The following is a 12,435-nucleotide window of genomic DNA, read 5'->3' as shown; positions in this document are numbered from 1 at the left end:
AGCTAAAAATAAGCATACTCTCTCAATCCCATATAAGTTTTACAATTCAGAGCTTCATTTTGCTTTGTTTAAGTGAGGCCAAGAGAGGAGAAAAGACATTAAACAAATCAAAGCACTTTATTCACATCTCTTACTAGGCTAGATCCCCATTTACCCTGAAGCTGGCTTTGGTGCACTTGCATAGCACAAAGATCTACAACAGGAAGTTATACCTGTATTATCTCTTTTCTGTAGCCCCTTTGCTGACATGTCCTTTCTGGTATCCCACCCTGTGAGCAACCTCTGCACAGAGAGGACAGCCAGGAGAAAGAGAAGCTGGACAGATGGAAGGCACCCCAGTAATTGCACCCCAGTTTCCCTTTAACCAATGAGGCTATGGAGAAGTAGACGATGGGTAGAGCTGTTTAGCATTAGCCTCCTTTACCATGCACCATGCTCCTGAGAAACTCTTGGCATTTGGAAGGCACTTGCTTAGTCTTTGCTTATAATGACGTAACCCTCCGGGTTACTTTCATTCATTTTTACGGTGCAAGTGTCAAGGCTGACTTTGTCTGTGAACGAAGAATGGAGGAGAGATCCTTGGGGTTCCCTGCTGCATGGAATGTTTGCCAGGGTCCCACCACCATATTGAACATGAGCGGGGATAATGCAAGTTGAACTAGGTGTGTGTCCAACATTCCTCAAATGCTCTCCAGCTCCATGGGGACTAGCGAGAAGAGGACTGTAACCCAAATCAGTGGCAGGACACTCACAACAGAACAGATCCGAGCAGGGGTGGACACCTAAACCCTTTTTCTCTCCACAAAGACCTGCAAGTTTCACCCTAGAGGGAATGTACTCTGGGATGCCTCTTCTGTTCATGATCGATTCTGGCTGTGCCGTTTCCTCTACAGGATACATTAACTCCTCTACGCCATCTTCCTTGATCTTATTAGAAGCAGAACACATGCCAGGGGTTTCCTCACAAACCAAGAGGAGTTCATGGCTACGCTGCATGGCATCTCCTTTCCAGTCTTTGGGCTCGTCTCTTAGCTCTGTTCTATAAGCACTCGGGCAATTCATGGCCTCGTTGATTTTTGCCTCAATCAAAACTTGGGCCCTGCAGTCATAAGAGGCTCCGCTTTCCAAGGTGGCATTATTAAGTATGGATAAGGCTTGTGGGCCACTTGCATCGGGAGACAGAGGAGTGAGCAGTCGAGCATTTGTTGGTGGGCCCAATGCGGTCTCTGAGAGTCCCACAGTCCGAGTCCGATCTTCAGAGGCTTTGGGGGAGAGCTCAGTAAAGTGGAGAGGCTTTTGCCCAATGACAATGTCACTATATTTAGTCAAGAAATCCTCACTATCAGAGCTTTTGACGCAGGAGTTGGCTGAGGCACCACTGTGGCTTTGGTTTATGGTTTGATCACTAGTGAACTGGGAAGAAGCTAACTGGGGCTCCTCTGTAGTCAATTTGAGACCAAGTTCCCCATTTTCAGCTTCTTCAAAGGACAATCTACTGTCTGTGACAGCCTCCTGAGGATGACCAAAATATCCTTGTGTCTCATTGCTTTCCCCAACCATCATATATCCCTCTCTCTGGGAAGACGGATGCTTTCTCTCCGGATTCTCTTTAGGATACCAACGCTTTTGGGCTCTCTTCTGCAGGATATCCCCCCAGTCGCTCTCTCTTACATCCTTGGTGGTCTCAAGGAAGTCTTCACACTCGATCCTTGCAAGGAAGAGTTCAAATGCAGCTTGTTCTGCCTCCTCCTCCTCGAGCTTCCTGACCAACGAGAACTCTGTGGCGGTGGTCGCTACATAACCGATTCCTTTCAGCAGCCTTTCTGCCACGCCTTCTGGGAGGACCGACTGCACGTGGTAAACAAAGTGTCCTGTGAAAGTCTGAGTAGGAAGAAAAGGGACATTAGGCAAGGGGAGGGCGGACAACACCCACCACCGTGTAGGGATATGCAAACAGGTTCGACATCCCAGGCCACGCAGAGGCCCGGTATTGCATGCGTGGCGGCCTCTAAAATGGCTGCCACAAGGGAGAAAGGCCCAGAAAGGGCCAAAGAATGCCAGAACCGGGTGACTCTTGCTACGAGGAAGGCCAGTGGGGGGAAGGGGAACCTCAGTGGACCCCCCCAGACTTGGAGAAGCCCCATGGAGTGTACTAATTTCCTTTAATTGACTCACAAACCCCCCAAACTGGTGGGGGGTTGATAGGGGGGCAAAACCAAACTGGCCCAGTCCTGTTTGGGTCCGGTTCGGACTTGAACTGAATTGCGACAGCTGGTTTTGTGCACACCCCCACCATTGTGCCCCCTCAGGGAAGTCATGGGCCAGGTCAGGCCAGGCTCTAAAACTGGGTGGGGCTCCGAGTCATTTGTCCCATGACCCTCACCCCATAGCTCTTCGTGGTTGACATGGTGTGCAACCACCCTGGGAACCCAAAGGGAGCCCAGAGGAAAATGGCATGGCACTCCGATCTTCAGGGTGCTTTCCAGATTACACACTGTTCAGCAGTAAAATGCTTCGTTGGCAGGATCGTTTTGGAAACAAATAGCTTGTGCAACCCTCCTACAATGGGAAAATACAGCTTTTTTTTAATGCGACCCACATGCAACGTAGGACTAAAACGCAATGATAAACTCTGAAAGAAGGCATCGGAAATGTAAACGGCACCATGCTGACAGCACAGGGGCTGCGATGTCGAAACACAGGCAATACAGAAGCACACTTAGTGGACGGTAATGACAGTGTTGTAGCATGTAATCTGGAAAGTGCCCAGCCCTGGCTGGCAGGAAAGGGAGGGATGAGCTACTTCAGATAAGCCTGGGAGCTCACCTGGCCCACCCTGGTTTGCATTTTAATGGGAGGCTGCATTAACAGATTTTATCCTTGCATTTTAGTCCTACAACATTGCATGTGCGTCACACAGTTCTGTATTAACTGCTAAGTGAACTTTCCTGTCCATAAGCGATAAACAACAGAAACGGACATACAGAGCAAGGATGCACTGGAGCAGGGAGAGAGCAGCCTAGCAGAACTTTTTGCTAGGCAATTGTTGACCCCTTCCCCAGGAAGCCCACTGTGCCACCCCCATTTTTTTTTTATTTTTACAATTATATCCCCTCTTCCTCCAAGGAGCCCAGAGCAGTGAACATGGTTATGTTTATCCTCACAACAATCCTGTGAGGTAGGTTAGGCTGGGAGAGAAGTGACTGGCCCAGAGTCATCTCACCCAGTGAGCTTCACGGCTGAATGGGGATTTGAACTCAGGTCTCCCCAGGTCTAGTCCAACACTCTAATCACTACACCACACTAGGTCGAAAACAAGCCTGCTCAACTTGTGCTCCCTCAGCTGTTTTTTAACTCCCATAACCCCCAGTGGCTAATAACAAGGTATTATGGGACTTGTAAGCCATCATCATCATACATTTATATCCTGCTCTTCTTCCAAGGAGCCCAGAGTGGTGTACTACAGACTTAAGTTTCTCCTCACAACAACCCTGTGAAGTAGGTTAGGCTGAGCACATCTGCAGGAAGGCTGAATGTGAGCAGCCCTGGTCTAGAAGTATGTCCCCAAAGGTTGTGCAGCCCTTGGGGACTTATTTTCAGGTGACACAGAGGGCTTCCTGGAGAAGGCATCCAAAATGGTCACTTCCCCACTGCACTTAGCTAGGAAGTTCTGTTATTTATTTCAAACATTTATACCCTGCTCCTCTAATACACTACTGCTCGGAGCGGCTGTTAGGCTGCTCTCTCCCTGCACCAGCGCATCCTTGCCCTGTATGTCAACCACTGTGACGGTTTTAATTGTTAAAGGACCCTGCATTTTAAAATGTGATTTTCATTACTGGATCACATATGTTAAAAGAGAGCCCTAGAGATGGACTTGTTTGGCTTGGCCTTCCAAGGTTTTTATGGGTATTATGACAGGTTTCAAGAGCAAGACCTGCCTGCCAACCTGTCCCTCTTCCCCTTCCTGCCGACCTATTTGCCTCCCTCTCTTGGAGAAGCCGCTGCCAGTCTGTGAAGACAATACTGAGCTAGATAGACCAATGGTCTGATTCAGTATATGGCAGTTTCCTATGTTCCGATGTTCTCTTCCCTTATTTACTTACCTCACCTGACTTCCTCCTCTCCTCTGCCTACTAACTTGACAAGAGCCAGTGTTCTAAGCTCCTACCTGCCCAAAGGATCATGGTGGGGAGTTCGAACTACTTCTCTGAGTATTTACATAGAAGTGTTCAAAGTGGTCTGTGTAGAATGAATGAATACACACACACACACACACACACAGGTTCCCTGTTCCCAAAGGGCTCACAATAAAAAAAAACAAACGTAAGGCAGACACCAGCAATTGCCACAGGAGGGATGCTGGTTGGGGATGGATAGCGCCAGTTGCTCTTCCCCAGCGAAAAATGGAGAACCACCACTTCAAAAAGGAGATTCTTTGCTCATTTAGCAGGAGTAACTCAAAAGGAGTCTCAATTCTGGGCTCAAGAGGAGGTTTTGAGAGCAAGGTGTCCTACATTTCCTACCCGCCTGTCTCTCTCCCTCTACTTACCTGCCACCTATATAAATGTAAAGTTGTGCCGTCAAGTTGGTGTCCACTCCTGGTGACCACAGAGCCCTGTGGTTGTCTTTTGGTAGACTACAAGAGGGATTTACCATTGCCTGCTCCCGCGCAGTATGAGATGATGCCTTTCAGCATCTTCCTATATCGCAGCTGCCCCATATAAGTGTTTCCCATAGTCTGAGGAACACACCAGCAGGGATTCGAACTGACAGCCTCTTGCTCCCTAGGCAAGTTACTTCCCCGTATACCTGACCAGAAACATACCTGACCAGAACTTCCAAGCTCCTACCTGTCCATTATTACCTGCTCAAAACAACACGGGGGTGGGGTGGGGGGAGGAGAACAAGTGCAAGGAGCCCCAGTTCTGGGCCCAACGAGAGCTTCCAAGAGGCAAGCGCCCAGCATCTCTCTGGCGCACTTACCTGCCTGCTGTGTGAAAGGGCTGAACCTGCTTCCCGGGTCCAATCCCTGGAGACATCTACAGGTAGGGCCAAGAACAACTCCCTCTTGCCCGAAGCTCAGGAGTACAGCCGCTGCCAGCCAGAGCCGGCAACACTGCGCTAGGCAGTCCAAGGGTCCGACTCAGCAGGCGGCAGCTAAGCTTCCTTCTTTCCTTCCCGGACTCACCTTCAGCGACTTGATTTCTTTCCTCCAGGGAGAGAGGAAGAGGTTGACGCAGAGCAGCTCCAGGAACTCGAAGGCTCTGGCCAGCTTTCGGAAGACGCCCTTCCCCTCCTCCGGGCCCTTCGTCTGCAGGCACTGCTGGGCGATGCTGTAGACGTCCAACTTCCCGCAGCCCTCCCGGGAGGAGGAGGAGGAGGAGGAGGAGGGCTCGCCCGCCAGGAAGCGCCTCGCCCGGGCTTTGACAGCCGCCTCGTCGCAGACCAGAAGTTTCCCTTCCGCCCAGTTGCTGCGGTAGAAGGCCAGGTAGTCGCGCAGGGCCGCCCCGGGGGGCTGCCTCATCGCGCCCCTCCCCACGCCCCACTTTGCACGCGCAAAAGGGGGCCCAAGCGAGCCCTTTAAGGGCTTGCAGCAGCAGCACGCGGAACTGGCGGCCACTCGGCTCTGCCTTCGGCTGGGCGGCACCCCCCGCTTTCGCCTCTCATTGGCCTGCCGATGGTCCTGCCCGGAGTTTCAGTGGCCACCCGAGCCGTCACTCCAGGCCCCAGTTTCGGAGGGGTGGCCCCGCCTCTGGAACCAGGAAGTGGGGATCGGGCTCGGCAAAGCGAAAGTGGATGTTGTGGGTGAGCGAGCGGAGGCAGCTGCTGGATCCCGAGTCCGACCTTTCGCTGTTCTGGCTCAGTGTGGACTGTGCGCCGACTGGCAGCGGCTCTCCAAAGTTTTGGGCAGGAGCCGGAGTCTTTCCCAGTTCGACCTGGACATGCTAGGGTTTGAACTGAAACTTTCTACAGGCAAAATAGATGTTCTTTACACATCTAAAAGCCTAATATGCGCGCACACACACCAGCTTCCAGAAAAACATTTATGCAGTTCAAAAGAAGACACCCCCAACTGCCACAATTGGGGCTGGCAACCTAACCACCACACCACACTCCTCTTACTAACAGTATATATATGCCTGTACTTCAGATAAATATACTGTTTAAAATGAAACTAACTAAAAAACAAACAAACAACTTGAGAGGCAGGCTTCAGAAGTTCTGCTTCTTGCATGTCTAGTTATCCTAGAACAGACGCTGTACTTCTGGTCTTTAAGTAGATTCTTAGACTCTTGGGAAGTTTTTCCAAGAGCCGGTATCTGAGGTGAGTATTGGGTGCTCAGACAGAAAATACAGTTTACTGGACTCCCACTCAGAGTGGGTCCACATCAACCCTTTCTGAACAAGTGAACCTCAGCTGCAAAATGAAGTGCATCAGATCCATGTCACTGCTTCATGCATGCCCAGGGGCATATCTAGGGTGGGGCAGGCAGGGCACGTGCCCCAGGCGCCACTTGAAGGGGGCACCATTTCTTAAAATTATTTTTTTTTTTAAAAAAAAGCCTGCCAAAAACAAAATGGCCACCGCGCATGCTCAAATGGCCTCTGTGAGGCCCTAGGCCACACCAGGCCTCACAGAGGCCACTTGAGCATGCATGGTGGCCATTTTGTTTTCAGCTGCCATTTCTTTTAAAAAATAAATAATTTAAAAAATGGCCACTGCACATGCTCAAATGGTCCCTGTGAGGCCCTAGAGGCCAGCAGGGGGGAGGGAGGACCTTTGCAGACCCCCAGCCATGGCCTTTAGGAAGCCCCCCAAAGGGGCTACAGGTAATTTTAATAACAATAACAATAACAATAATAATAATAACAATAATAATAATAATAATAATAATAATATAAGTCACTGTACACATATTCAGATATGTGACTTGTATGTGACCTTCAGACTTGTATTTTTCAGCTGATATTATGGTAAAGTTATCTGAAAGATGGGTGTCAGATGTTTGGACAGGGGGCACAATTTCAATGCTTGCCCTAGGCACTATTTTCCCTAGATACGCCTCTGTGCATGCCGTAACAGCACGTTGCAAATGCAGTGATGCACAGCCAAGTAATGGGACTGTACTGTTATGGCATATCTCTTCTAGCATTTGGAAATCCAATTCATGTTTTTGTTGCAGTTATAACTAGTTTATGTATGAGGTGAATCTGGGCCAGGTTCCGCAAGAGATCCAGGGAGGAAAATGTGGGCTCTGTAGCCTGGCTTTGTGGGAGTCTGAATAAAGCTCCCTGCCACCCAAATTATTCTTAGTGCTTTCTTCAGACACCAGGGGAACGCTTGATATCCCACTCTTCTGTGGTTGTTTCTCGGCCCAGCCTCTGTACAATGACTTCTGAAGCAGAACTTCAGAAGTGGGAAGAATGGTCTTGTGGCAGCAAGCATAACTTGTCCCCTTGTTGCATATGAATGGGAGACTAGAATTGTGAGCACTGTCAGACATTCCCCTTGGGGATGGAGCAGGGGCGTATCTAGGGTAGGGCAGGCAGGGCACATGCCCCGGGCGCCACTTGAAGGGGGGCGCAAATTCTTAAATTTTTTTTTTTTAAAAAAATGGCCACCAAAAACAAAATGGCCACTGCACATGCTCAAATGGCCTCTGTGAGGCCCCAGGCCATGCCAGGCCTCACAGAGGCCATTTGAGCATGCGCGGTGGCCATTTTGTTTTCAGCAGCCATTAAAAAAACAAACAAACAATTATTTTAAAAAATGGCCACAGCACATGCTCAAATGGTCTCTGCGAGGCCCTAGAGGCCAGCAGTGGGAGGGGTAACCTTTGCAGATGCCCCCCCCATGGCCTATAGGTAGCGCCCCAAAGGGGCTACAGGTAAAAAAATAATAATTTAATATATTATAAGTCACTGTACATATATTAATTTGTGTTAGAGTCAGATACCTCATCCAAGATTTGGATTTTCTTTGCTAATGAATTCTTGAGCGAGTCTGCTTTAATCTTAATACTGCTTAATTCTGATATTTTGATAGTCAGTTGGATGTTCTGTCTGAATACTCGGGATTGGTGGTTGAAAGTTCTAATTAGAATACGGGTGGTTAGGAGGAAATGTTGACACGATTGAGAGTTGTTTTCTGGTTTGATGTACAAAACATATATGAGGTGTTATCTACTATATTCTTTTACTTTTCTTTTCCTGTATTCTGTGCTCTGTATTTTTTTTCCATATTAATTAGAAAAAAATCAAAAATAAAGGTCAGATTCCTGCGGGATAGAACTAGGCTCTTCAGATTAGATGCAGGAGAAGGCTCCTTTAATAGTTGCAGAACAGGAAGAATTCTTCCAGGTGCCGCTTCTCCTGCCATTCTGCACTCCCTTCTGTGCTTCCAACATTTCTTGGGTCAAACTAAACTGAGCATGACAATAATCACGTCATTGGCCTTTGCATCCCCCGCCCGCCCACAAATACTGTGTTTATCCGAATACAAGATGCCTCTGAATTTCAGATGAGCCCCTTAAAAAAAATAGATATTAAAATGGGTTATACCTATGTCTGAACATAGAGTAGTGTGTGTGATCACACACACGCACACACCCTATCAAGTCCTGAATGGCTTGGGCCCAGGGTATTGAAGAAAGTGCCTGCTTCTTCATGAACCCAGCCACTTATTTAGAACATCAGGGGAGGTCCGCTTGTGGTTACCACCAGCTTGTTTTGTGGCGATCCAAAACCGGGCCTTTCCTAGGGTTGCCCCAGGGTTCTGGAACGCTCTCCCAAAATGAAATCAGAACCTCCCCATCTCTGGCTGTTTTAAAGTGGCTCTTAAAAACAGACCTATTTTATAAGGCTTTTAGTTTATGATGTTTTAAAGTTTCATTGCTGGTTATTTTCATTTGTTTTATGTGATTTAAGGTTTTAATGTGTTTCAATTTGTAAAGCGTCCAGAGATTTTATTTGGGCAGTATAAAAATGTGATAAATAAACAAACCCTCCCTGGGTTTTTATGGGGTGGGGGCGGTGAAGGAAACACTCCATGGCTGGTGAAGCAAGGAAGCCTATATTTAGCTTGGCCCTCAGTGTAGTGCATCAGGCAACTATGGGAAAGGCATAAAGCTTAGAGTTCACTACCTGCCAAATCCTATTCCACATCAAGCTTACAAGCTGTATTTACCTTCATCATCTAATTACACAACAGTATAAGGGGCTACCATGAACAACCTATGATTACTTCAAGCTGGAATAAACAATACTACAGTTTTCTAGAGCAGAAATACTGTGTGATTGCTTTGCTCTAATGTAAACCATTATCAAATGAATCTTTTGAACATAAATGAAAATAGCCATCTTTATGAGAATTCGAAGGGAGTCTGATAATTTGGATGTGGCTTTCAGCAGTGACAAATTATTTACTATAATTATTTCCTTAAGACATAATTACACACTTGTCCTTCAGATGAGAGTTTAAACTGGGCCTTTTCCATACACATCTGGCAACTCTCTGCAAACTGAAGGCTGTTTTATAAACATTTCAGAGATAAATTATTAACGAAAACGGGTAAGATCCAAAGTCCCTGAGCAGACAGAAGCCAGTGGGAAAGATAGACAGTAGGTGTTCACCACATGAGAAGATGCTTTCACATCGGGAGACTGTTGGTGGTTGTCCAGTTGCAACAAATTTATCCAGGGTTGATGCTTGGATTCCTTTGTTGACTCTTTCCACACAGGCTTTTCTGCCAGCACTCCTGCTCAAGACCTTCTGTGCACCCCAAAGGATCCTGGGGGATGTTACAGAGGGCACCCTCAGTTCATGTAGGGTACAGTCAGACCTATTGTCAGTTAGTCCCCTGTGAACTGAGCAAAGAGGCACTTTTAAAAAGTCGCGATTTTCTATGGAGCATGGGGAGAAGCTTGCAGGAGAGAGAAGAGGAGAGACAACACCTGCTCCCAGGTAGACCCCAGGGTGTGAGACTGGGTGCCTGCCTGTTTGCTTGTCCTGCTGCCCCACTGTCTGTTATCTGCCCCCCAGGACTGGTTGCTGTGCTGAGGTGAGGCCTTGCAGGATTGGGGCCGGGGAGGAGGGTGACTTGGCAGTTTCCTGCATTCCAGCTGCCTAGAGCTCCCTGCTCAGGGCTATATAGGCTTCTGCCAGTGGTGGCGGGCCTGCCACCAGTGGGGTCACCACCGAAGGGGCGACACCAAAGAGGGTCGCCCCTTTGGGGGACGGCGAGGGCCAGGTCTCTTGGCCTAGGTATTTGTATGGGGGGGGGCATTTAATAGTGGAGCTTCTGTTTTAATTTGTCCTGGGTGAGACAATCTTAGAATGTGTCTGGGCTTAACTGGAGATGGGGAGACAGGGGGCATGTCTACTGACTGTGGGGTGGCCATTCCGGTCGTGGTGGGGAACAGAAGAAGGAACGTTGGCAGGTCAGGGGACTGTTACAGGGGAAGGGGACTTGGAAATCTAGTAGCTGTTTCCCCTTCCAGCTGTCCTGCCAGCTCTTTGACCTTGGGGAGCAGTGCCGATCATCCTTGGAACCTCACCTTGCTCCTCTGTAATGCCAGGTCAGTGCAGAACAAATCAGAAACCATCCATGATCTGATTCTGGATGAAGGTGCCGACCTGATATGTATTACAGAGACCTGGCTGGGGGAGTCTGGGGGCCCAGTGTGGTCCCAGATTCTTCCTCTAGGCTACTTTGTTGAGGAGCGGGTGAGGGACCGTGGGCAGGGAGGTGGAGTGGCTGTGGTCTATAAGAATAACCTTTCCCTTACCAGGATCCCTGTTAGATTGTCGGACCATATTGAATGTGTGTACTTTCGCCCCACTGCTCAACAGGGTCCCTAACTGAGCTGACAGACTTGGTCTCAGACTTGGTGTTGGAGTTCCCCAGGCTTGTGGTGCTGGGGGACTTCAATGTTCACTTTGGGACCAATTTGTCCGGGGCAGCTCAGGAGTTCATAGTGGCCATGACGATTATCGGCCTATCCCAAGTGGTCTCGGGGCCGACACACATTGCTGGTCACACGCTTGATTTGGTCTTTCACTCTGATCAGGTTGGTGTTCCGTGGGTGGGGAATCCTATGATTTCCCCATTGTCATGGACGGACCACCATCTGGTTATGGTTGGACTCACAGTCACTTCCCACCTTCACAGGGGTGAGGGACCTATTAGGATGATCCGCCCGCGAAGGTTATTGGATCCAATAGGATTTCAAGAAGCCTTGGAGAGATTTAGTGTTGGCTCTGCTAGTGATTCTGTTGATGCCCTGGTGGAGAATTGGAACAGCAAACTCACTGGGGCAGTAGACATGATTGCTCCTAAGCATCCTCTCTGACCTGCTTCAAAATTGGCCCCTTGGTATACGGAAGAACTATGGGGGCTGAAGCAGCGAGGTAGACGACTGGAGCGCAAATGGAGAAAGACTCGGCTTGAATCCGACAGATTGCAACATAGAGCTCATTTGAAGACCTATGCTCAGGCCATACGTGCGGCAAAGAAGCAATTCTTTTCTGCCCGTATTGCATCTGCAAGTTCACGTCCGGCGGAGTTGTTCAGGGTTGTGAGAGGGCTAGTGAGTGTCCCTCCTCCCTTGAATCAGAACCTGGAACCATTGATTACCCGCTGTGATGTGTTTAATGAATTCTTTGTGGAAAAAAATCTCTTGTATTCGGGCCAATTTAGACTCCGTCTCCACAATTACCTCAGTGTCTGATGTGGAGGTGTCCAGCGACTCCTCTTGTGTGATTAAGTTGGATCAGTTCCAGTTTGTGACTCCTGAGGATGTGGACAAGCTGACTGGAATGGTGAGGCCTACCACCTGTTCTCTTGACCCTTGTCGGACATGGCTTATATTTTCTGGCAGAGGGATTGTTGTAGAAGGCCTGGTAGAGATTATAAATGTGTCTCTGAGGGAAGGTAGGATGTCTCCTTGTCTTAAGGAGGCAATTATTAGACCGCTTCTGAAGAAGCCTACCCTGGATCCCTCAGACTTGAACAACTACTGGCCTGTCTCCAACCATCCGTGGCTGGGCAAGGTAATTGAGAGGGTGGTGGCCTCACAGCTCCAGACAGTCTTGGATGAAATTGATTATCTTGACCCATTTCAAACTGGCTTTCGGGCTGGCTATGGGGTGGAGACTGCTTTGGTCGGCCTGATGGATGATCTCCAATTGGCAATTGACAGAGGAAGTGTGACTCTGTTGGTCCTTCTGAACCTCTTGGCGGCTTTCGATACTATCGACTATAGTATCCTTCTGGAGTGTCTGAGGGGGTTGGGAGTTGGAGGCACTGCTTTGCAGTGGTTCGCTCCTACCTCTCGGTCAGGTTCCAGATGGTGCCCCTTGGAGACTGCTGTTCTTCAAAATCTGAACTTTTGTATGGTGTTCCCCAGGGCTCCATATTGTCTTCAATGTTG

The 12,435-nt window shown here is 48.7% G+C and overlaps 1 protein-coding gene across 1 annotated transcript; it reads right to left on the bottom strand.

Moving 5' to 3' along the window:
- Positions 1-98: 98 nt before the first annotated feature.
- Positions 99-5,806, bottom strand: LOC128334329 (uncharacterized). The gene is made up of 2 exons (XM_053271021.1): positions 5,192-5,806; positions 99-1,881 (listed from the first exon to the last, which is right to left on the bottom strand). The coding sequence occupies exons 1-2, from the start codon at positions 5,525-5,527 to the stop codon at positions 472-474; spliced, it is 1,746 nt and encodes a 581-aa protein (XP_053126996.1). The 5' UTR covers positions 5,528-5,806; the 3' UTR covers positions 99-471.
- Between the last annotated feature and the right edge of the window lie 6,629 nt (positions 5,807-12,435).

This window comes from Hemicordylus capensis, chromosome 9 (genome assembly GCF_027244095.1).
Source record: "Hemicordylus capensis ecotype Gifberg chromosome 9, rHemCap1.1.pri, whole genome shotgun sequence".
Classification (NCBI taxonomy): domain Eukaryota; kingdom Metazoa; phylum Chordata; class Lepidosauria; order Squamata; family Cordylidae; genus Hemicordylus; species Hemicordylus capensis.
This window is presented reverse-complemented; position numbering and strand designations above follow the sequence as displayed.

Bases quoted from the DNA above. Each gene is read 5' to 3' on its own strand.
- LOC128334329 (XM_053271021.1), bottom strand. From the start codon at position 5,527: ATGAGGCAGCCCCCCGGGGCGGCCCTGCGCGACTACCTGGCCTTCTAC. The intron at 1,882-5,191 runs GTGAGTCCGGGA...CTTCCTACTCAG, and splicing joins AAGAAATCAAGTCGCTGAAG to ACTTTCACAGGACACTTTGT.